General features: G+C 35.8%; 1 protein-coding gene across 1 annotated transcript in view; it reads right to left on the bottom strand.

The window, feature by feature from the left end:
- The window catches only part of EPYC (epiphycan), a 35,146-nt gene extending 13,240 nt beyond the window's left edge, over positions 1-21,906 (bottom strand). The window contains exons 1-2 of the mRNA XM_024754415.1: positions 21,742-21,906; positions 11-182 (exon numbers count right to left, since the gene is read on the bottom strand). Of these exons, the coding sequence (XP_024610183.1) occupies positions 11-182; positions 21,742-21,906 (337 nt within the window). The remainder of the gene's footprint in view (positions 1-10; positions 183-21,741) is intronic.
- Between the last annotated feature and the right edge of the window lie 2,961 nt (positions 21,907-24,867).

The following is a 24,867-nucleotide window of genomic DNA, read 5'->3' as shown; positions in this document are numbered from 1 at the left end:
TGGACCTGACCTTCATTGGTGTGTGGGCCCAGAACCCCAGGGAATTCAGGCTCCTGTGGAGAAGAGCCGTCAATCAGTCTGGGGGTGGACTCCTCTTCCTCTTCCTCTTCAGCATCCTTTGGCTGTGGTGGCGGGGTGAGGAGCTCTCTGTTCCCCGAAGGTATCGCTGTCGCTATTTCAATCTGAAAAAGAAGCAGAATTTCATCAGGCAACCTTCTCAATCACCCTCTGTGGCAGTTACACAAATTTAAAATGTATCCATCTTTGCCGCAAGAGGTCGCTGGTGTTCTGAAGTTGAACAAGGTGGGACGCCTGCTTGCCTGGGAAGGTACATGCGGTTCCAGTTACTGTTATTGTTTTTAATTAATTTTGTTTCTCAAATCTTAGTAATAGTTTCCAATGCCTTTTTAATTTTGGTCTTACTGCTCTTTACAACATTAAAAATAACCTCGTTTATTGTTTTCTAAATACCTACCATTGCAAGAATATATTATTGTTGTGAAAGATTCAAATTAATCCACAAGTGTGCAGAGTAAAATCCAAAGTCCCCTTCATCCTGCAGCCCCAGTTCTACTCCTCTTGTAGACAATAACCAATAAGAAATTGATGTGTATTTTCAAGTCCTTTTAATCCTTGGTTTTCTAGATTGAAATATTCTGTTCCTTTACAATGACTTACACTTCCTTCAATTGCATTTTTAGTGAAAAGTATCCTTTGTACTAAAATAAAATATATGGAGACAAGAAAACTACATGATTTGATTATGGAATGCTATTTCTCATATATTTTCATTATTATTTGAATAACAAATATTACCAATAATATTTGGGTATTAAAATTGACCTTTTTGAGAGCTTTGACAAAGGAGGCACTTTTGTAAAATTTGAAAAGCTTCTCAAAGGTTTTTTTCATGGCTTCTATTTTAGATTACACTTGCTTTTCTCTTCTTACTTGCATATTTTATGTAGTGAGTTGTTGCTTCTAAGAACACTGTTTGCATTTAAAACAACCCGTTACTCTCAACTTTCTTCCCTTATCTCAGTCTGTTCCTTTGTATCCCTTAGTAAATCCCTACCTCCCTACCCTACATTCCTGCCGACCTTGTAACTTTGGGCAGGAAATCTGTTCCAGACAATTAGTTATCAACATGTAGGAACCACCCTTTGAGGCCTAGTTCTTTCATGGCATCCCAAAAATTCCAAATTCTCGCTTTATCACCTTGATATGGCCTCCTGATTCTTTCCATCCTTTATTTGGTTTCATTAAAAAAGCAAAACAGGGCTTCCCTAGTGGCGCAGTGGTTGAGAGTCTGCCTGCCGATCGATGCAGGAGACACGGGTTTGTGCCCCGGTCTGGGAAGATCCCACATGCCGCAGAGCGGCTGGGCCCGTGAGCCATGGCCGCTGAGCTGAGCCTGCACGTCCGGAGCCTGTGCTCCGCAACAGGAGAGGCCCGCGTACCGCAAAAAAAAAAAAAAAGCAAAACACACACACAAATTGCTTTCTAACGTATTTAATGTCAAAATGATATGCAAGCTATTACTTTCATGTGTAAAATAAGTACATAATTAGGCTAGATATTTTCTGAATATTTTAGATAGATGTTTCCGTTAACCATAAAATTTTAAGATAGACTTATGATTTAATGTCACTTTTATACACTTGAATACATTCCATCACAAATGAAAATTATCCTTTTAAGGAACGCTAAACTTTTTTTGTCAGTTTACTTTTCTGGATGTGTCTCTCCTTCTATGCTTCTGTAGTTTCTCCATTTCAGCCCTTCCTACATTGTATGGGATTGATTCCATTAGGTTTCTGCCAACCCAAGCCTACTTGATGGTACGCTTTGAGTTATGTCTTTTATCTTTGTACCTCAAGGCTGTAGCATAGCAGGTGATCGACACGTACTTACTGAAAATAATTAAAAAACTTTGCTTGTCCAAAATAAATCTAATTCACAGCTCTATGCTTAATTTTAGAGATTTTGCTGAGAAAAAATCAACGAATGTATTAATGCGTTGAAAGCAAACCAAAAGCAAATTACAGTGTATTTGGTGCATTAGGAAGCCATACATGAAGATATTATAAAACGTGTCCAGAAATCTCTGCTTGAGAAGATTAGGCACACTTCCCTAAACAGAGAAACATACGGTTTCCATCTGCAGGGTCGGAAGGAGGCAGATTCAGAAGGAATGGATTTGCAGAGACCAAAAGGAGGCTGTGGAAAGAGCGGAAATTGAGACAGATCTTTCACGGAATGGAGGCAGCCTAAAGGGAGAAACACATTCCAGACACGTTGCCTTGAATCTTTAGCTTTGTAGAAAAATGTTTGCACATACTTTTTACAGATAATTATTTTTCACTGATTTGACGTGAAGCTGTAAGGTCTCACTTGTCATTCAGTATAATGAGGCAAAATAACTTTTGTGTTTATCAAAAGCTGTTTTGTTCATGCTTACTTGCTAATAAAATGTGAATGTTGAATAAATTTTAAGACCAAAGGAAAGGGATTTTTTTTCAGTTCAGCAAAATTACAGAACTGTAACCTCAAAGTACTGTGTCTGGAGAGCCTTTTGTATTGCAGACACCATTTATTCTCCCATTGAATAGAAGTGATTTAGGCTTCTGTCGTCTTTTCCTCTTTAACAATTTTCATACCATGATGTGAAGCTGTGAGGCAATGCACGCAGAGAAATGCGGCCAGGGAAACGTGACCACCTGGCTCTCCGTGTGGCAGACTTTTATGCTTATGCTGCAGAAACCTAAATTTGGGAATAAACACAAATGGCCAGAAAATATCCCTGTCCCCCTTTCTCAGGCTACAATTGGTAACACTCAAATGCAAACATATCTGAGCCTCTGATATAAGTATTCATTCTTTTGGAGTTTTTCTCCACTCTTTTTCGTTTTGCCGCCTTATTTTACTCAGACTTGCTCCCTACTGAATTGACTTTTTGATCTAATCATTATATTTCCCTAAAGTTTAAAAACACAATACAGGGTCACTCCCACCTGTGACCTTGAGCTTAGCTATCACAGTACTTGCTTATCTTCTTGACCCAGTACCAGCAGGGTAATCTTTGAGTTGATTGTCATCTCATTCTATTCTCTTGTTTACTGTCCTTTAGATGACTGATGTCATGCGGACTGTGTTTAGAAGCACTTTCCGTGTCCACGAGAGAGGTATATCTCTACCAGGGATGACAAATGCATAGCGCATAGACAGTGACCTGGGTAGAGTGACGTCTCAGCAGACGTCAGGCTGGAGAGATCATAGTGCCAAGAGGAGTCCTCCACCCTGCCTCAGCCTCCTCACCCAGCACAGACTTGACTCCACAGAAGCAACCCAGCACCTCAGTGCAATCTCAGGGAAATCAGGGCTGAAATGATCCCGAGGTGTCTTACATGAAGTTTCTGCTCCTGGAGAAATAAGGAATCTCAATAGAAAGTCAGTTACAGTTTTTTGTACCAGATGATGTGTACTCAGACTTTTACCGGCAATATTTATATTGTTATTAATAATACTGCAAAAGATTTGAGACTTTTATTCTCCAATAGTCAGCAAAGTTGCCCATAGAAGAATCTTCCTATAAAAGTACTCAGCAACATTTTAAGTGGCAATAACATAAAGGGGGGGTGGGTGGATAAATTGGGAGATTGGGATTGACATATACACACTATATATAATAGATAACTAATAAGGACCTACTATATAGCACAGGGAACTCTACTCAATACTCTGTAATGACCTATATGGGAAAAGAATCTAAAAAAGAGTAGATATATGTATATGTATAACTGATTCACTTTGCTGGACACCTGAAACTAACACAACATTGTAAATCAACTATGCTCCAATAAAAATTAACTTAAAAAAAAAAACAAATTTCAATCATATCTCCATTTGTCCCTTAGCAAAAAGCACATATAAATGATCCATACAGCCATATTAACCATATTACTACCGTTAAGCCTCTTATTTATCTGAATTTCAGAGTAAAAATATGAAAAATTTGTATGTTCAGAAACAGCAGTCATACTTCTTCCTAACTGGCTCATTCACCACTGATTCCTTCCGTAGAGACCTCTTGTTGAGATGCGGCTCACACGTGTTCAGAGCAGTCACAAACCATTTGCTGCTGTTAAGCATTGTGTTTGAATTAATAAAAACGAATGTATTTTGTTTTTTGATATTTTTTCATCTCTGCATTTAATCTGCACTGTTTCCAATGAGGAACTCAATGAAAATGTAATATATGTGTGATGGAAAGAATGCTATGAAAGAATTTGTTACTCAGATTTGATTCCTATCTTTATGAATGAGTGAAAGGATCACTAAATGAATAAGTGAATTTGTAAATGATGGAAGGTTCACCAGTCTTTATAATTGTCTAATCAACCAGACTGAATGTCTGTGCCAAACATTACACTTAAGTAACTGTCCATTTTACCCATCATTAATATTTTCTAAACATCTATAAATACCATTGTTTTTTTCTCCCTATTATCATCACCATAATCTAAGTTACTTTGTTCTCTTGCCTGAAATACAGTCATAGTCTACTTACAGGAAGTTGGGATCTCCTCTACTATATATTCAACTTTCAGTGAGAATCAACTCTTAAAAATACAAAATTGATCATGTCCACCCCTGTTTGAAAGCCTTCAGTGGCTTTTTATTGCTCTTGATAACCAACAGAACAATGGCCTTGAAGAAGCACTGCAACATATTGATTATGAGGAAGGATCCAGACTAGATGAGTTTGAATCTAGCCTCACTGTTTAGGCAGTTACTTTACCTCCCTGAACTTCAGATTCTTTATTTGTAAAATCCTGATATAAATATTACAGCGGTGTTAGGATGAAAACGTTAATACACATAAAACACTTAGAATAATGTCAGACACATAGTAAGTGCCATGGAAAGGTTTGCTATTATTATTAAAATAAATTTAAAACTCTTTGATTCACAGAGTCCTGCATGGTTTGCCCTTCAAGTGTCCTCTGCCTTCAACTCCTGCCAATTGTTTTCTTTTGCTACGCTGGCCATCTTTTGTTTCTTATACTCTCCATGTTCCTTCTTCTATAGGACACTTGAATGCACTAGTCATCTGCTTGGAACTCCCTCCACTCCCCAGCTTTTTTCCCCTTACTTTATTTTTAACAGCTTTATTGAAAGTATAATTGCTATACAAAGAACTTCACATATTTAATGTGTACAGTGTGATGAGTTTGGATATATGCAAACATCTGTGATGCCATCATCACAATCAAGATATTAGATAATATCCACCACCTCCCAAAGTTGCCTTGTAATCGCTTATTTGCCCCTCATATCTAGTTCAGGTCTTACTTCCTCAAGGAAACATCTCATGATCTTTGTGACGTAGACAAACATGTTTGATGAGTGGCTCTCAGAGCTTTGTGTACTTCTTTTGGCACATCCACCATTGATTTCATGGTAGATTTGTGTGGTTTTTTTGGATTGTTGCAATTATTCCTTTTCTAAGATCCTTTGCAACATGACTTTTCAACTCCTGCAATCAAGAAGTAGAGGGTAATTTCTCATCCCTTGAATTTTGAATTTAGACTGGCCTTCTGATTTGCTTCAGTCAACAGGATGTATTGTTGTGTCCATTTTGAGGGTAGTTCTCCAGAAATATTGCATGTTTTCATTTGATCTCTAGGAACCCTGCCCAGTCATCATATGAATGAGCTGGCTCCAGCCTGTTGGAAAATGACAGAGCATATGGAGTACAGGAAAGCCATGTAAGCTGAGGCCAACCTAGTCCATCCATCCCTGAACCAACCCAACAGCTGGTTGGGGATATATGAGTGAGCCCAGTGCAAACTAGAAGCATAGCACAGCCCAAACTGATGAACTGCAGAATTGTGAGCTAAATAAATGGTTGTTTTAAGCCACCAAATATAATGATGAAAAAACGACAATAAGGTATATAACATTAACCCTCATGGGGAAATAGATATTAATTAAATAGCCACATATACAGCACAAAAATCTGTACCAATAATTGTGCACATTTAATAGATTTGTAAACTGAGGATGGAAGGAGGGAGGGTTAAATAAACTGCCTGAGGTCACATAGCTTCTATGTAGTAAGGCCAGGATGTGAACTTGATTATCATTGCCACAGAACTGCACAACGCCCTTAACATTTACTGATTCTGTACTCAGCCAAAAAAAAATCATGCTGAATAATCTAACTTCTTAAATATCTTCATTCTGAGGAAGAGGAGCTCTGGATAGGAAAAGTGAGCATTGTCATCGCTGGGAATGACTTCACATTATAAATTCATAAATGGACTTTCTTGTACATATTTTAAGCCTCACGTGTTTTTTTTTTCTTGGTGTCATTTATCAACCTACCATCAGCTCTGATGGTGACTGATTATGTTAGTCAGTTGCTGAACCTGAAGGCTGAACACCCTACCAAGGCCATGTTGCCCGGTGGTAGCACTTGGCAGCCAGTCATTCCCTGAAATTGACAAGTATAAAAAGAAATCACATAACAGGGATGTAGGTAGAGTGTAAAATTCAAGCCGCATTTATTATAATTTTCTCTCACTTTTGTGAGAAATAAGTATTATGTAGAATGAAACTCTAGTCTGGTTAAGCATGATGGCTAAGACAATTTCATATATTCACCAAATCATCTCGTTTTGCTCCTGGGCATTCAGTTAAAATAAAGTTTCCAATTTATTTGACTCTAGCTTGGGTCATTTGGCTAGTTCTAGCCAACTGACAGGCAAAGAAGGTCATGTGCAGCATCTGGTCAAATTCAGTGAAGAATAAGCATACTTTCTTCATATTCTTTCTCTTCCCTTAATCTGTCAACAGAAGATCCACTGTGACAAAGGTGAGGATGGTGACGTTCTAGCATGAAAGATGTTCGAATCCCTGAATAACTACTTGGAAGACAGTAAACTCATTGACCTGCATTGGGTAGTCATGTCAGCAAGATATAAATTTTTATTGTGTTAAGCCATTGGGATTTTGAATTATTTGTTACAGCTGCTAATGTAACTTGCCCTAATATAGACCTTTTCAATTTTTGTTTTCTTATGTGTTTCCTAATTAAACTGATGGAACAGTTTCTAATATTTTGGGGGTTGAGCTATCTAGCACATATCATTGACATTAGAAAAAAATAAATGCACATTTTTTTGTCTCTCTATCCTCTCTGATTTCTCTTTTACAAACAACTGTTCTTTGATCTTGGTTATTTGATATAGTACTTACTGAAATATTATATCACTTAATTTTAGTGAATTCACCATTGTTTCAATTTATTTTTAAATCTCAGTATTTTATTAAGTCAAAATTAATAAATCTATATAATGAATAAATATCTGCAAGTCAAAATCAAAATTAGTCAATGGCTTTTTGTTTAATCAAAATAGCATATAATAATCATAACATTTGATATTGACTTGCTAAGATATGTATGTATTGACAAAAACATGTAAATGCTTCCTTTTAATCTATCCTAACGTATGGTTACTCTTCATAAATAACTCTAAATGGTAATGCTTCTTTGTATTCAGTGCAATGTTTAAGTGAAAATTTTAATGCAAAAGAAACAAAAGCTGATGATTTAAAGTTTCCGTTTAATCATACCCTCCCTAATCTGTGTCTCTTCTGGGACCTCAGCATGTTTTTCTTTGTTCACATGTTTATTTTCTCATTTCCTTTCCTTGTTGTCAGAACATGGCAATATTTCATTTTTACTTGCCAGAAAGATTTTTTACTTCAGTTTTATCCCAGTTTATTCAGGACTGTTCACCATCATCCCCTTAGACTCCAGAAACTTAATAGGTTTCCAATATCTTAGTTCTCACAAAATGTATCATCTAGTTCTAATTGAATATCTCCAAATAATATTGGTAGGGAACTTTGGCAAAGGCTGTAGAAACATTATTTAATAGCAAAGTCAGTTCATGTTCCCTTTCCCCTTACTGCCCTTGTTCCCCAAGTAAGGATGCCAGGACAATTTAGTGTAGGCTGAAATCAGTAATCTCATGAGGATGGGGGTAGGGAGAGACAGTCAATCACAGTAATTGAAAACAAAGAAGTTGGACTGAAAACCAAGATATTTAGAACCTTTCAAATGCTAGCTCTTTATTTTATGATGAAGTAATTTAGTATTTTTTTTAAGTTTCAATCTTTCCCATCCTAACACAAAGCAAATTGTTCCTTCTAACACAGACTTTATTGAGGCACAAACTATAACAAGCTGTGCCTTTTAATATGTAGAACTTCTCTGCATACAACTGCTATTCATTGATGATGATGTTGATGATGTATTTATCAGACGTAATTATAGACATTTTGAATAAGAAAACGTGCATTTTGGAGGATGTCCCAGGGAGGAGCAGCTAGTAGCCAATTGCCTTCAAAATAGATAGTTATTACATTATTTTTTTTACTCATGTACAGTCTCAGTGGTAAAGGCTTGAAAAATTTTACAAATTTAGAAACCTGACTTTATCTCTCAGGGGAAGAATTACTTTAAACAAATTCCAAAGACTGTACTAAACCAGGATGCTAACCTGAACCCTGTTAGTGCCACCAATATGTTCTCTGTAGTCTCTGTAGCTTCACTTGGGGGCCTGATTATAATCAGAAGTTTGTAGGAGCAGAACCTGGGTATATCAGCTCTATAATAGCATAATGTAAAGGAAGGGCTGTCTTTCAAGGGTTCGAAATCCTTAGATTTGCTGACTATCGTTAAGTTTCTGCAGTCTAACATGATAGATGTCCTCCTGCCAATAGGAGAAGGCTGCTGAATAACAGTTAATTGGCTTTGGCAATATTTCACTCTGTGACCTTCCTTTTTTTTTTTTTTTTTGCGGTACGCGGGCCTCACACTGTTGTGGCCTCTCTCGTTGTGGAGCACAGGCTCCGGATGCGCAGGCTCAGCGGCCATGGCTCACGGGCCCAGCTGCTCCGCGGCATGTGGGATCCTCCCAGACCGGGGCACGAACCTGTGTCCCCTGCATCGGCAGCTGGACTCTCAACCACTGCGCCACCAGGGAAGCCCTGATCTTCCTTTTTAATCTCAGTACAAAAATGTACGGATCCCCTTCAATTTCCATTCTATATATGTTATAGATTCAATATAGTTATTGTGAAGGATTTTTATCTTAAATGTTCTGTATTTGATTTCTTTCATGTTTATGTCTTTGATCAGAGTTTTGATATCATAACTCCAGAGAAAACACACTTAAAAAAGAGTTGATCAATCCTCAGTATCTTTTAGATATATTTTATTTGCTTTTCTGCTTATATGAATTAAGAAATGGAGTGTTTAATATATTTGCATATATACCATTTACCTCTTTAAAGCCCATATTGAATGTTAACAAAGATATTGATATGCTGTCACTGTGATTATCCTTTGGGGCCGCCAATCTGCATCTTATGTGGAGTACACTGACATCACAAGCCAATAATTGTACAACCTGATGGATGACAACATTGCCAAGTGGTAATCCTTGAATTATTTCAGTGCGTGTGTGTACGTGTACCTTAACAGTGGAAGCCTCTCTGTTCCTAGCAAACTCAAGACAAGGTTTACCATAACTTGGCCTAGGAGTGTTAGAATGAGAAATTTGTGGAATTAGGGAGGGTCTAATGAAAATTAGGCATTTAAGAAAAAGGCTATGTAGGGCAATAAGAGGTCAGGTCCCATCTGGGGTTAGAAATTAGTATGGTAGGAGAACATGTCCAGGATAGGATTATCCAACTCAGAAATGTAAAGATTTCCAAAGATTCTTTGAACAATGTTGTTTACTTTTGGCAGATTTGTAATTTACTGATTTTTTAATGTCTTTGTGGAAGATGCCACAAGACAAAATCTGGAGGACTATGTCAGTAAAACAAAAATCTGGACCAGAAAGAAAAGAGAAAAAGGCTCTCATTTAGCACACAGTACTAGAGAAGTAAAGGGACCAAATTGAAAAGCATATTAAACTGGTTAAAAAAATAGTACCTGACACACTAAAAGAATAGCTGAGGGATGTCAAATACCCCACCTGGCTCCTATCCCCAGAGATTCTGATTTTAATAGTCTAGGGTGTGGTCTAGGCATTGAAATGTTTTAAAACTCTAGAGATGATCGAAACTTATGGCCGAGGTCAAGAACCACTACACTAGAGGGGAAATTAATTCCGCAGAATAGGACGTGGGAGACAGAAATGCTAATTAAGTCCTGGAACTTTGAAATGTTGAGTAAGATCTTGATGAGAATATGGTAGAAGGATTGTTTTTTACTAGCCTCCCAAGGACCACAGGCATCAGAAACATCAACAGCAGTTTCAGTTCAGGAATCTGCTGAGGTTGATTCTCCAGCTGAAAAACAAAACAAAACAAAACAAAAACATGGGGAAGAAGTGGAAACTCTCTGGGAGGCGGATTTCTTGAATTCCACAGCCTGAAGCAAGAGTAAAAGCCCCTGCCCTGGGGCACACAGTTTCCAGACTAGAGAAACCCCTGGCTGAAAATCCTTGCTTACAACAGAATCTGTCACTTGACAGAACACATACTCAGTGCAACACCAGGTACCAGAATACCAGGGCTTAGCAGGAAAATGGGAATTCAAAGGCAGTGTGCAGAAAAAAAGAGAAGCCTAAGATGGACCTGGTAATTGGGCCTGCCGGCAGTCACCTGTGCTAGATAACAGGCTGTATAAAGACTGTGCTAAGAAACAGGAATATCTCCAATAATACTCTGAGAGAAGAGCTTGTGTTTGGGGATGTTGTGCTGCTCCTACCGTAGGTGCATCAGAATGACATGGAGAGTTTGTTAAATCATTGATCACTGGGCCCCCCTCTCGAGTTTCTGATTCGTTAGGTTTGGAATGGGACCTGAGAATTCGCCTTCCTGACCAGCTCCCAGGAGATGCTGACGCTTTGAGAACAGCTGCTCTAATAATGGTAAAACAGTGCCATAATTTAACTCCTGGTGGGAGAGTTCTCCAAATTGTACTTGAGCTCTAACTATGCAGACTAGAGACAATGAACATATGCTGACCAACATCTGGATGAGGTCAAACCAAGATTTCTTCCATGTTCCAACTTCTCAGGGTACCATCAACTCTCCTCTTGGTCTCTGGACAGTATGTACTGGTTTGGGGAATATACTCTTGCCTAGAATAACTATTTTAGGGACTCAGGATTTTCTGGTTTTTAAAAATTTGATGGGGGTTAAGGTCAATAATGTGATAATATTGTATGTGCAATTAATGCTTCATTCTCTTTAAATATCAAAGTCATGGGAGACTTGGTAATGAACAAATAGCAATTTATGTGCCTCTGAGGAACTACATCTGTATCTAGTAGAGGCTACTCAGGTTGTAGTTACTGAAAGAAGCCAGCTTGACCCAAGCAAAAAGAATTCATCTAGCTGGGATGAAGCAAAAGAAATTGAGAAAGGGGAGTTTGGGACTGCATATTCTTTGGACTTTTAGATCACAAGGCAAGTAATTCTGACTCTGTACAGCAATATCTTTGGATTTAAACAAGTTTAGACTTTAATATGTAAGAGACATTAACGTGCAGTTTTTAATTTTTCCTCAAAAACTTTAGAGGTAGGAGAGCTATATGCTAATCTGTGTCCTCTCTGTTTCTGGAATTGTCTTATTGGAGTGTATTTACTTAGCATTTCATTTCATTGCAGAAACTCTCATAAACTCTGATATTAGATAATGTGGCTTGATATAATTTGAGGTAGAGCGTAGAACTGAGAGTGAAATTTCAATCTTAGGTGCAGAGAGGCCTTTGAGATAAATTCACTGATGTTCTTGGATCCACTTCAGAGTTTTCTGGGGTCAAAATCTACAGACTTCCAGAGGACATCTAAGAGTGCCAGCTGGCATGAGGGCAGGCCTCATGAAGGTAGGAGTGACTGTCCTAAGAAATGGGCTGCTTTTCTCTCTCGACATGGAAAGCTATACTGAACCTAACGGGCAAGGCTGATGGCTTGAGAGGCCACCGTGTTGGGGAGTGGGTATATCCTCTGTGGGCCCCTTTACTCCTCCTATGAGAGGAAGAAGGATGAAGGTAGTTGGTGAGTGAGAGAAGGAGCTTGGCCTGAGTGGTTCATCTTCTTCTTTAGGGGAGTCGCCTGCCTGTCAGGAGCATAAGTTCTGGTTTGCCCCTCTGTGCATGCACGAAGGTTTACTGTATTCTGAGGCCTGTGGTTGGCCAGCGTTGCCTGTGACTGATGACCTAGTCTATTTCTGAAGTTTTGTATTAAGAAGCCCATAGTTGCTTCACACCTAAGTCATATATTACAACCTAGCCTTTATCAGTAATAAAGGGGATACTTTGAATGTTATTTGTCTGAGTCCCATTTCTGTCCCTCAGTTGATTCTAAAGTTAGGTAGGGCATAGCAGAAGCACATATGAGGTTCCTTAAAACCTAACACTATTGCCCAGAAAACTTCAATATTATAAGTCTCTATATGTATCATAATACAAAATGGTATGCATTTTCAAATATGTACTTGGCCCCTGGCTTCATATTATTTTCTCAACTATTATTTTTTCTTTGCCTCACTCTCCTAATTTATATTTTTATACTATAATGTAATATAACACATAATTAATAATATACAATATGAGATGTGATATGGAGAATATAATATACTCTATATTATATATAATAAACCATTTTATGAGATAATATTGTATGCAGCTTATATTTAATCTTTTATCTATATTTATTATATATATTTATATATCTATTTCTGTATTATAGCTTTTATTCATGTAAGTAGACTTACATACTGTTCAAAAAAGGTGGTAGATAAACATATAAGTAAAATAATGGCAGGTTTGGAGACATAATTTCTCAGCATATGTATATATTTTGTGACTGAACTCATAGAAACCTTGTGTCCCAATAACTACTGATCTTGTTTATTCTTATTTTTTCACTTCCTTTATTGTGTTGAAAGTGTGTGTTTATAAGATAACTAGACTGAGGGATACTGAGGGACAGGGAAGGACTTGGTCTGATTTACCTGCTTCTGTTCCTGGCTCTCAGCAAGAGATTGGGAAGTGGTTGCAAGGTGAACGCATGCCCAGTAGAGTTAGTCTTCATTATAGCGCAAATCCCACCCCTTCCCTGACGGCTTCTCTGATCACCAGTGCATAAGCTTCTGTGGCTGTTGATTCAATGACTGATTCCATGGTAAAAGTAACATTTATTGAATATTTGCTATGTGCCAGGCTCTAAGTTAAACCGTTAAGTTTTTAATTTAATTCTCACGAGTTATCTTATAAAGAGGAAGTTGTATGACTGTCCAAGGCCACACAGTTGGTGTGATGGACTTGGGACTCACACGTGAGGAGACTCCATAGCCCACGTCACTCAACACTGTGAAAAACTGGCTCTCAAGGATGAATGGGGTATGCACATGAACAGCACCCAAAGCTAGTGGTTTCTCCCACCATTCTTTGCAGTGTGTGTGGTAATGATTTAAGTGCCCAGGCAAAGCCAGAGTGAGAAGCAAAAGTCCTCATCTGTCTATTTGCTTAGTTTAGGGTCGCCACCCTGCCAGTCTATACCTAACCAATAAGCTCAGTTCCTCAGCACATAATATTTAAATCATAGGCCCATCTCCCTTTTTGTTAAAGTCTTCGAAATCCAGAATGCTATTTGGATTTTTACTCTAACACTAAGTAAGATATTTGTAAAACAAAACAATTTTAAATTTATCTTTCTCCCAAATTATCCCACCACTTGCTACTCAGTCTTGAAAGTGTTCTGTGTTGTTATCATTATATCAGAAATTGGTTTCTGAACATGTTAAAAGGCCCTGGGGCATTCCGCCTGAGTAACTAAAGAATATTCTTGTGGGTTCCACATGCTGGCATGTAGGTATGCTAAGTGCAGTGAAATTCTGCTCTAAGCATAAGTCTGGTACTCAAACTGATTTAAATGATTCATGTTAATTATCTAAAAGAATGTGACCATGAACATTGGCAGTGAAAGCTGTATCTTATTTTCTACTTTATCTTGAAAATGAATGAGGAAGAAATGTGTTTGGCAAAGATTGCTCAGTCCCCATATTTTTGACAAAGCTGCTTTCAGTTCAGAAGGATCATCTGTCCTGTCTCTCCCTTAAATACTTTGACAGCTAAGAGAGATGCTTAGATAGTGTGTTAATTGCAATCACTTGAAAAATTTTTTCTGATCCCTAATAATCAAATTACTTAATTTCAGAGAAAATAAACCTCAATATTGGACACAGCTAAAAGAAGTAAAGATGAAAGAGAAGGAACAGGAAAATAATGGAGGTTTTAGTGCCAGGGTCTCTCTAGTTTGACGTTAAAAGAACCTGGTTTAAATTTTACTCTGAAACTTACTAGTTGAATAACCTTGGGCAACATTCTGATCCTTAGTTGTTTTTAATAATAATGATAATAGTAGTAACAAGTCTCATTTCAAGGGACAGTTATGATAATTAACTTATATTTGTGGTCTCATAAATAATGTATAATACAGATACAAACACAAACAAATCACTGGCAAATACTATGAATAATTTTCTTTTCCTGTGAGCCTGCATGATTGTACATTTTTGTTGCTTCATTTTTTTTAAGGTTTTCAAATAGCTTACCATAAGAATCAAATGGTTTAATGCTGCTTTTGAAAGAAGCTTATGGAAAGTCAGTCAGACAACCATATTAAAAGATCATCAGCAAAATTCTTTCCTCTCATCCTCCAGAGCATCTTCAGTGAAAAGGGAGGGTAAAGAGAAAGATTAGCTTTTATTTTTTGCCATATCCTGAAAAGAATATTTACTTCAGGCTGACTGACACTTTAACAAGTTACTTCTTCCAGTAAGAGGTATTTTATATGCCAACCATATATTTGAAACTTTAAAACATATTGTATAAATTGGCCAAAGTGAGACATAATTCCAAATATAAAGACAAAAGTATTGCAAGCCTTTTTCACCAGAGGACATAAATTGTAGAAATATCTGTAATTTAATTACTTTTTGTTCAGAAGATATAAAGATGAGTTTTGAGACAAACTATCCTCTAGCATTAGCAAAGTTCTATACCAATTTATTATACTTAGATAACCTAATTTTAAGATCCTTCTTATATATCATTATCTAAAGTAGATGTTGATTTCTATAAGTAGCCCTAAATTAGTTTGATTCTACTTAAGTAATTTCAGGTGTTACAGACCATCAATATGTATTCTAAAAGAATAATAACATGTGTTGCATAACACCCTGTTATGACAAGAGAAAAGAAATCATTGCTCCATTGTTACTTGATACAACTGCCTTCACTGAGTTCTCTCCCAGTCCTGTAACTTCACTAAATTTAATTTTCATCCCTTTGATGAGCTTATACCTTCTTCATCCATAAATGCTATTTTTGAAGCTGAATGTGTTTATTTCAATGGGAGTTTTCTTTATAGGGTTAATTTTAAACAATCTAGCCACTTGTTCTTTCTGTGAAAGAGAAAAAATGGCCTTCATTTTAAGATCAATGGAGAGTAATAGCAAGAAAAGCATTCCTCATTCAAGAAATTTCCTATTGGCCAATTGTTACTGATGTGGTTTTTTTAAATTAGTTGTTAATGTTATTTACTTATGAATGCGTACCTTATCTCATTCCAGAAAGTATATAAGGCATTTTTTTTAACATCTTTATTGGAGTATAATTGCTTTACAATGGTGTGTTAGTTTCTGCTTTACAACAAAATTAATCAGTTATATATATACATATGTTCCCATATCTCTTCCCTCTTGCGTCTCCCTCCCTCCCACCCTCCCTATCCCACCCCTCCAGGCGGTCACAAAGCACCGAGCTGATCTCCCTGTGCTATGCGGCTGCTTCCCACTAGCTATCTACCTTACGTTTGGTAGTGTATATATGTCCATGCCTCTCTCTCGCTTTGTCACAGCTTACCCTTCCCCCTCCCCATATCCTCAAGTCCATTCTCTAGTAGGTCTGGGTCTTTATTCCTGTCTTACCCCTAGGCTCTTCTTTTTTTTTTTTTTCTTAAATTCCATATATATGTGTTAGCATATGGTATTTGTCTCTCTCTTTCTGACTTGCTTCACTCTGTATGACAGACTCTAGGTCTATCCACCTCATTACAAATAGTTCAATTTTGTTTCTTTTTATGGCTGAGTAATATTCCATTATGCCACATCTTCTTTATCCATTCATCCGATGATGGGTTGTTTCCATCTCCGGGCTATTGTAAACAGAGCTGCAATGAACATTTTGGTACATGACTCTTTTTGAATTATGGTTTTCTCAGGGTATATGCCCAGTAGTGGGATTGCTGGGTCGTATGGTAGTTCTATTTGTAGTTTTTTAAGGAACCTCCTTACTGTTCTCCACAGTGGCTGTATCAATTTACATTCCCACCAACAGTTTTTAATGCGTGTATGGTAATACTTCAAAAAAAATCTCCATGAGGAGATTAGGAAGATAGGAAAATAAAGGTGTGGGAAATAATATGACACCAGGGAAGAATGAGGCAACAATTAAGAGCCATTTTTCTGAGCAAAATGATAAGCACACTTAGTTACAAGGTATATGGCCCAGAGAATCAACAAATTCCTTAAAAAGTGCAACCTGTTCCTCCACATTCTCACGGAAGAGCATTGTGTGGCGTTGAAAATGCCCTCACGCCACCCTACAGCGAATACAATCAAGTGCTTCATGGGACCACAGGGTATAACATTCCTGGTATTTATTGAAGATGCAGGAACAGTGCAGTCTCACCTAAGTAGAGGTAATTATGTAAGACTGAATAATGTGATATAGGTGAGGAGAAGTCTAATTATCTGATTGGAGCCAAGGAGAATTTCCTGGAGGAATGGAAGTTCATATCTTTCAGCAGAACTTCCATAAATATTAATATAGTCACTGAGTACTTTTCTGGGCAAAATAAATTACCCATGGTCAGGACCAATGTTTTTTTAGACCTAAGAGGAATGGAAAATCAATAACCCAAAAACTATAGCATGAAAATGGAAACAAATACCTGCCTTGGTCAAAAACGCAGTCTCAACTTAAGCCACTCAAAGAATACAGAATTTTGAACTATTTAGTTTTTTGGTGAACCCTTTAAGGAAAATAGGGAAATGTTTCCCTGGATCCTAGACTCCCAAATATATCTGTATATGTATATATATGTGTATATATGCATATATTCAGGTCATTACTCGTAACTTAGATATATGTTGGCAAATACATATTCACAATTATTCTTTCAAGTATAGACTAAGTAGTTAGTCTAAGCCATTTTTTTCTTACAGTAATTAGATAACAGTCAGTTGTCTATACATGTTACTTCTAGTTCACATTATTCACCCATAGAAGAATGCTTTTCTTTCTAAGAGTGCAGTATAGAATGCACCTGGCATTCAGCTCAACCAAAACCAGTTCAAGTTAAAAGGACAATTAGAAAGTGGTAAAAAATGGAGGGAGGATAATATAATCTTTCATTAGTCTGTTGGAAATTATTTTCTGATATGAGAACATCACTATGATTATACATTACGAATAACTGTAATCTTAGTCAAGTTACTTAACTGCTCTTTGTCTCAATATCCTTCCTCATCTATATTCAATGGGAATAGTAATGACACTTCATTGTTTTTTGGGGAGGAATAAATGAGATAATACATGTGATATTCCTAGAACACTACTGACACATAAGAAGTGCTCAGGGTTAGCTAGTATTCATCAGTAAGCAAAACGTCTGCATTTTGGTCTTATGGCTTATAACCAGTTCCTATCCATATCATTAAAAGTAAAATGAAAGCTCAGTAAAAATTGCAACAACTTTACGTTACGCCAGCAAAGTTATCCACTGGCTAATATAGAACATTATGACGGAATTATTGGGCCTAAAATCTTTTTCTAACATAGTATCCAGTGGATCCTGGATATTCTAGATCATCAGAGATCACATAAGTCATGAGTCTGAAATACTATTGCTGCATATAATTTTCAGAACAGAAATACTTTCAATTACCCTTTTCCAGCCACTGAGGAGATAATGAATATACTACCACCAATAGAAATCAATAAAGCTCTATTGAGATTCTAACCCTGGGAATCAGGGGTGGTTTGGTTCACTGACTAGATAAATTGTTGGACTCATAAATGGAAGCCTTGCAGCCTTATAGTAATTCAAATTTGGCTTTCAGAAAAAAAAGTTTAAATCATTACATTGTAGTAGTTTTCTGTTGCTGCATTGCAAATTGCTATAAACTTCGCAGTTTGAAACTATACCCATTTTTAAACGGATAGTTTCTGTGGATCAGAAGTCCAAGGATGGCTTGACTGGGTTCTCTGCTTAGGGTCTCATAAGGCCAAAATAAAGTGATGGCCAGGGCTGTAACCTCATGAAGTACTTGAAGTACTTGAAGTTTCTTGTATCTTTAGGACTGAGTTTCTTGTATCCTTATATGCTTGCTGACTGTCAGCTTCTCCTCAGCATCTAGAGAATTCCTGCATTCTTGTTATGAACATAGACCCATCTATTGATATCTTTAAAGCCAGAAACATTTTCCCTTGCATTGAATTTCTCTCATGCTTCAAATTTTGTCCCTAACCTCAAGACACTGATTTAAGGGGCTCATGACTTTAGGTCAGGCAGACCAAGATAATCTCCCTTTTTAAATTTCAACTGTGCCGTATAACATAACCTATTACAGGAGTGATATCCCAATATATTCATGATGGTAACAATTACAAAGATCATGGACACATCAGGGGATGGGCCACTTAGGGCACATCTTAGAATTCTACCTACCACATATATCAAAGGCCTTAAGTATTAATCATTCCAAGTTTAGACCAAAGGGTCTACTCTATTGGCATAAGATGCCAAGTCTTCGACTTTAAAAGAAAGAAATTGGCATTTAGAAGCAGTTATCCTATAAATTTACAACTTTAGAATATAAAGTTGTCTTTTGTACAGTTGAAATAAATTCTAGACTAAATTATGCAGAACCATACTCTTGGCATCAAGGACAAAAAACTGAAGAATCTCATCCCATCATTCCCTATATCTATCATTTACTATGAACTTTTTCATCAACTGGACCTTATATGGGTGTGTTATCAGTGTTCACTCAAAAAGTGTCACATAAGATCAAGAACATGTGCAACCACTGCCTTTAATTTATAAAGATGAGATAAATAAGTTTATTTGACCTTCCAGAATCTGAACTTACAAGACTGCATTCAAGAAATTCATGCCATGTTAACCAAATTCTAGAATCCATTCACATGACTGGAAGTATTGGCTTTATTTCATATTTTCCCATAGGGAATTATATGCTAGTTGTTTGTTTGTAAGGAATTTATAGTAATAAGTTGTTGAGATCTGAGTTAAATTTCTGAATTTTTTTCCTTAGGTCATCTTATTTTCTTTATCATATTGATTTTGTTTGTTTTGGGATTTTTTTCCAAAAATGGTGGGTGGTGGGTGAGTACGTTGGTTGATTGATTTTTGCTGTTGGAACAACTTTGTAAATATCTTTTAAAAATTATGTATATTTGATGTTTTCACAAATGTGTTATAGTTTTATTATAGCACATGTATATATCTATATCTGTATCCATATCTATCATCTACCTAAAACCAGTTTGCTGATGATGACTTCACCACAAAGGATTGTTAAATCAGGGCTGACTTGTATATTTCAGTCAACTACAAGGGATTATCAGTGGCTTTCTGGAACCCTCAGTTGTTAGGGTTTCTGAGTCTGGCTTAGCCAGTAAGAAAATTAGAAATGTTTGCATGAAGTAAGGGCTAGGGTGTGTAAGGATACAATGCCACATATTCAGTACCTTACAGGAAGGTTGTTATTCCAGAATAAGCAAATACTGAGGAAAGGTTGTATAATAAATCATCTTTATATATATATATGTGTATATATATATATATATACACACACACACATATGTATATATATGTATATATATATAAATAAAATTAAGCTAATATATAATATATATAATTATATATATTATATATATAATTAAGCTAATATGTATATATTAGCTTAATTTTCCTTGATGGCAGGAAGAACTTCAGACTCTCATGAGAATGTCTAGGGCCTCCTGGGCAACAGAAAGGATCCTGACAGCAAGGAATAGCTTAAAAGCAGTCTGCAGATAAAATTCACTTCCTTCACAGTTTTGCCTAGGGTAGGCTTGATCTCAAATGGTAGTCCCTCTATTATGCATTTGGTCTTCTGAAGTGAATAAATAAACCCTTGAATCCAAATTCCCCAGCCCTACTTAAAATAAAGAATTCACTATGGTACTCACCAATCCAATGAAATATTTTTTGGAAGAATGACAAATAAGTTTAAATTAAAATATTTAATTTGGTAGATAACTGCAGATATGCACTGAGTTTTTTTTTTTTAATATTTCTGCAAGATGGAAAAAGGAACAGGGCAGATGAGTTAAGCACTGAAAAACTTTCTTCTTATACTCTACATTGATGCATTAGATTAGAGATACAGAGATCACATATAGCAAGATTGGTATTAATGACTATAAATTCTCAACAGAAAATCCCCTTCACATAATAGAAGCCACACAGTGAAATGAATCAAGCACTGAATGTTGATAAAGACTTAAAAACAGAGTCATAACTAAATGTTCAGAAGAAAAGTGGCCTGCTGTCAAGCCTGAAACTTTACTAAAAAGTGGGGAAGAGAAAGATAGAGAGAGAGAGACAGATGGCAAAAGAGAGAAAGACAGGAAAAGAATAGTGCAGGGGGAGAATACATAAAAACTACTGTACTGTGAAAATCTAATTCTTGTATTTTAGAAGGCAACATAGACAATAATGAGAATGTTTACTATTTTAATAAAGATGTATCTAAGTCCTATACAATTTAAATACATGCTTTTGTCTAAATATTTCATTTCCCTAGTTGTCAAAAGTAGCTATTCTAAGAAAATTTACACTTGAATGACTGCCCCAAATATGTTCTGATCTTGTAAAGGTGATGTAATTTCCCTTTCGGTTTATTTGTACTTAATTAGTTTTTGTCAATGTTGTACATTCATTAGACTCCAGCATTTCAAGATCTGCTTGTTTTCTGATTCAGAAAAATTAGTCTGTATCCTTTAGTTATGTAAAAAGCCTACCATTTAATTAGGAACTTGTCATATCAGATTTAGGTAATGGTCTGTAACCTTGCCAATGCCTACATTACTGCTGAGGGTAATCAGTCATTTAGGGAAGCGTATTTGCGCTTGGAATACAGTAAAGTTTCAAATCATTGTCCTTTTTCTGCATTCTTTTAGTTTTCTTCTATTACATTTTAATCTCATGTCTTTTTTCTTTACTTCAAACTTCCCAAACTTCCTTATCATTTTATGTGTACTATTTGAATTCACCTTTTCCTCATTGATTGCCTCTTCCCCTAATTTTCTCTGTTCTAACTTGATAGAAACTTTTATTTTTCAATTTTATGAGGAAATATAAAGAAAACAAAGTGAAGTATAAAGAAAGCAAAAGAGTTTCCCAATGTTAACCTCCATCACATTGAACATGTTCTGGAGAAAAAGTTAATATGAAATTATTGATGGAACATCTCCACTTATAAGTAAACAAAAATCTATTTAAAGAGAAGAAACCCTAATAATTCCTCATACAATGCTTTAAAAAGTCTCAGGAGTGGGAGGAATCAGTTACCTCAGCTTGACCCATTGGTATGTTTTCATAGTTGTATAGATTATCCAGGTCTTCTAAGGTGGCATCATAGGTTTCTGAGTCATAGTTGATGGATTCTAGAGTTGGGGCGGTCACAGCAGCATCCAAGATGACAAGTCCCAGAACGAGTCTTGCTAATGTTTTCATTTTTCAAACTTTCCTAATCATAAAATATTAAAACACATACATATTTAATTGATAATAACTTATGAATAGTTTTCACTAAATAGGAATGATAAATCACTGTCAATACTGAGAAACTCAAGCTGGTAGCTTTCTTTCCATGGATAATTTATAAACATAGCACATGAAATTGTGTGGCTACCGAGGACTATTGATGCCAGATGCTCAAATGAATTCACAAACCTATCCACATTTTTACAGTAGATATTGGAATTATGGTGAAATTGATTTTAGTTTATAGAGAAACATGGAGAAAATGGTATGCAGAAAGACTGTGGTATACTTATTCACAAAAGCCTTCACATTATCTAAGAGTTTTACCACTTACTAGGCATTAAGATTCTTTCATCAACTCTGGGATGTAGGGATGATGAGGATGAGGATGCTAATCACTATAACTGTCACACCACTTTACAAATGAGGAAACCAAGACAGAGTTGGCTAGTAATACAGCTAGGACTGTTTCTTGTACATTTAAGTCTAGGACTTTTTCCAGACAAAATAATGAAGGTTTGTTTTTTCTTTCTTTTACTTCTTTGTTGCCTCTGGGTGTCTTTAATGCATACATAATTTAATATTTACACACATAAAATTAATGTTTCATGCAATATTTTCAAAGCTTGTCTTAACTAAATGGAGCAGACAAGAAAATTATTTTTTTCCTTAGTCCTTTTCCTTTTTAGTCCTTAGTGTTTTATTTCAATCCTTAGTGGCTATCTAAAGTTTAAACTCAGAATCAATAGGAATACATGTCTGAAAGTCACCATTTAGCAAGATTTCCTTAGAGGAGGATTTGCACACACATGGGATTAGAGCAATCTTTTGTTTTGTAATTCTTTAATAAACGCTATTCTTAGTTTCCATGGTAACATCATGCTTTGGGGAGATTCAGTCAAGATCTTATAATTTTAATTATTTTAATTCTGTAGGTACTCCTTTGCATACATTTTAGTTTAGAAGAAAATCTCTTATGTTTAATTTTAAACATTTAAATTAGGCCTATGAAAAGTGTTACCTAGTGATCATTCATTGAGGAAGCAAAGTATTTGTAAAATTTTGATCAAGCATATCTAATTTTAAAGGTTTTGTATTTTGGGTACACTTCTTGGGTTTACTTTGAGAACAGTACATGTGGTGTTTGTACCTATGCACACATACAAAAAGGAATTCATGATAAATACTACTTTCAAACTTGAATGCACTGGCAGACAAACTGACCTTCAGTTACTTGAAAGAAAGTCTTTATGAAGCAGGTTTAGGCAGAAGGATATGAAATTCCTCTGAGAATAGGAAGTAGTACAAGGAGCTCCTTTTTATCCTTTCCTATGCTTTCTTCAAATAAGTTTTTTATTCATACTGGATAAACTAAGCCTCTATTTTACTTGCCTTTGCAGAGGTCTTTGCAGGATCTCAGATTTGGAACAGTTTTATGCAATTATCAACAAAGTCCTACTTAATAAAACAGTGTGATTTGCAAATCTTTCAGAAACCATTCTCCCATATTCAGATGGGAAGCATTAACAGTGGCCACCACTAACCTAAAAAATATATAGATTTCCTTGTACAGTTCTGGCAACATTCATTGTTCAAAAAAATTATGCACTTGCTTATTCTTTTTCTCACTTCATACTCTATGTTTGATTATATATATCTGCATATTAGAGTTTACTTGCATTTGACATATCCCCTAAAGCTATCATCAATAAGGCAGTCTGTGAACCTTAGAAATATGAAGAACACATATCCATGTATAGTTTAAAAAAGCATGTTCCTTCCTTCGAATACTTACATTGGTATTTAATGTAATGTCTTTGTTGAAACTTTAAACATATTGTCCGCTCTATACCATTTAATGACATTTTAATAGCTTATACTTATATAAAAATTTTAAATATATAGCTTAAAAAGACATTGTAAATGGAAAATTGTAATATAATCAGTATATTTTAAACACCTGAAATCTTATCATTTTCTTCTTTTGCATAATATTTCAATCAATAATAATCAATAGTGCCTGTCAATACTGGCAAAAAACGTGTTCCATGTCAGGGCACCTGACTTAAGGAATATATTGGAAACTACTATAATTTTATTGGCATCTAATTTTATTCTCCTGGCTATTAAGATCAACTATTTTTCTGTATGTTATGAATTCCTAAGCTAATTCAGAAGTTTGGATTTTCCAAGAATAATATAAATATAAAAAGAGCAAAAGTAAACCCAGCTGATTGAATCAAAGTTCACCACAAAATATTAAAGCAAGTTGAATTATTTTTTTAAAGGTTATTATAGTAGGGAAAAAAGTGTATAACCTGAGAAGAAAGCAAGTGTAAAAACTTACCTTTGGCTCCTACTTGGTGAAATGGCACACAGTGACTGAGGACGCAGAGCCAGTGGTGTTTGCCCCTGACCAATAGTTGTGAATTCTGGTCTGTGGGAGGTGGAATTTATAATACTCAATTTTCTGTTTGGAAAAGCTAACCTTGGGAAATGCTTCTCAGTCTCTAAAAACTCCAAATTATTTTATAATCACTCAAATTAAGCAGTAGAATTCAAACTACAGAGTATATGAAGCTTTTGAAATTATGTTAAAGGAGGTATAATTGCAAATGTGTCACCTTAAAAATTTTAAATGGAAAAAGTTGGTTTTAACATATCTCATCTATAACCAATTCACCAATTAAGACATTAATGTAAACAGTGATACTGTAGATGGATATTTCAGAAATGTTCTAATAAGAAATAATTTTCCCAAACCTTGCATATCTTGAATTGTTTTCTTCAATTTTCACTAATGTTAACTGAAGTTTAGTAAATGTTGCGAAAACCTTACCTGTATAATGTTGGGTAAGTAAAAGCAGAAAACAAAACAGAACCAAAAAAATATTTTGATTGCTTGGAAAGCTTCAAGAGCAATCAAACCAT

Source organism: Neophocaena asiaeorientalis, unplaced genomic scaffold, assembly GCF_003031525.2.
Source record: "Neophocaena asiaeorientalis asiaeorientalis breed wild unplaced genomic scaffold, Neophocaena_asiaeorientalis_V1.1 scaffold92, whole genome shotgun sequence".
Classification (NCBI taxonomy): domain Eukaryota; kingdom Metazoa; phylum Chordata; class Mammalia; order Artiodactyla; family Phocoenidae; genus Neophocaena; species Neophocaena asiaeorientalis.
Note: the sequence above shows the minus strand (reverse complement) of the source record. Positions and strands in the feature narration are given on the sequence as shown.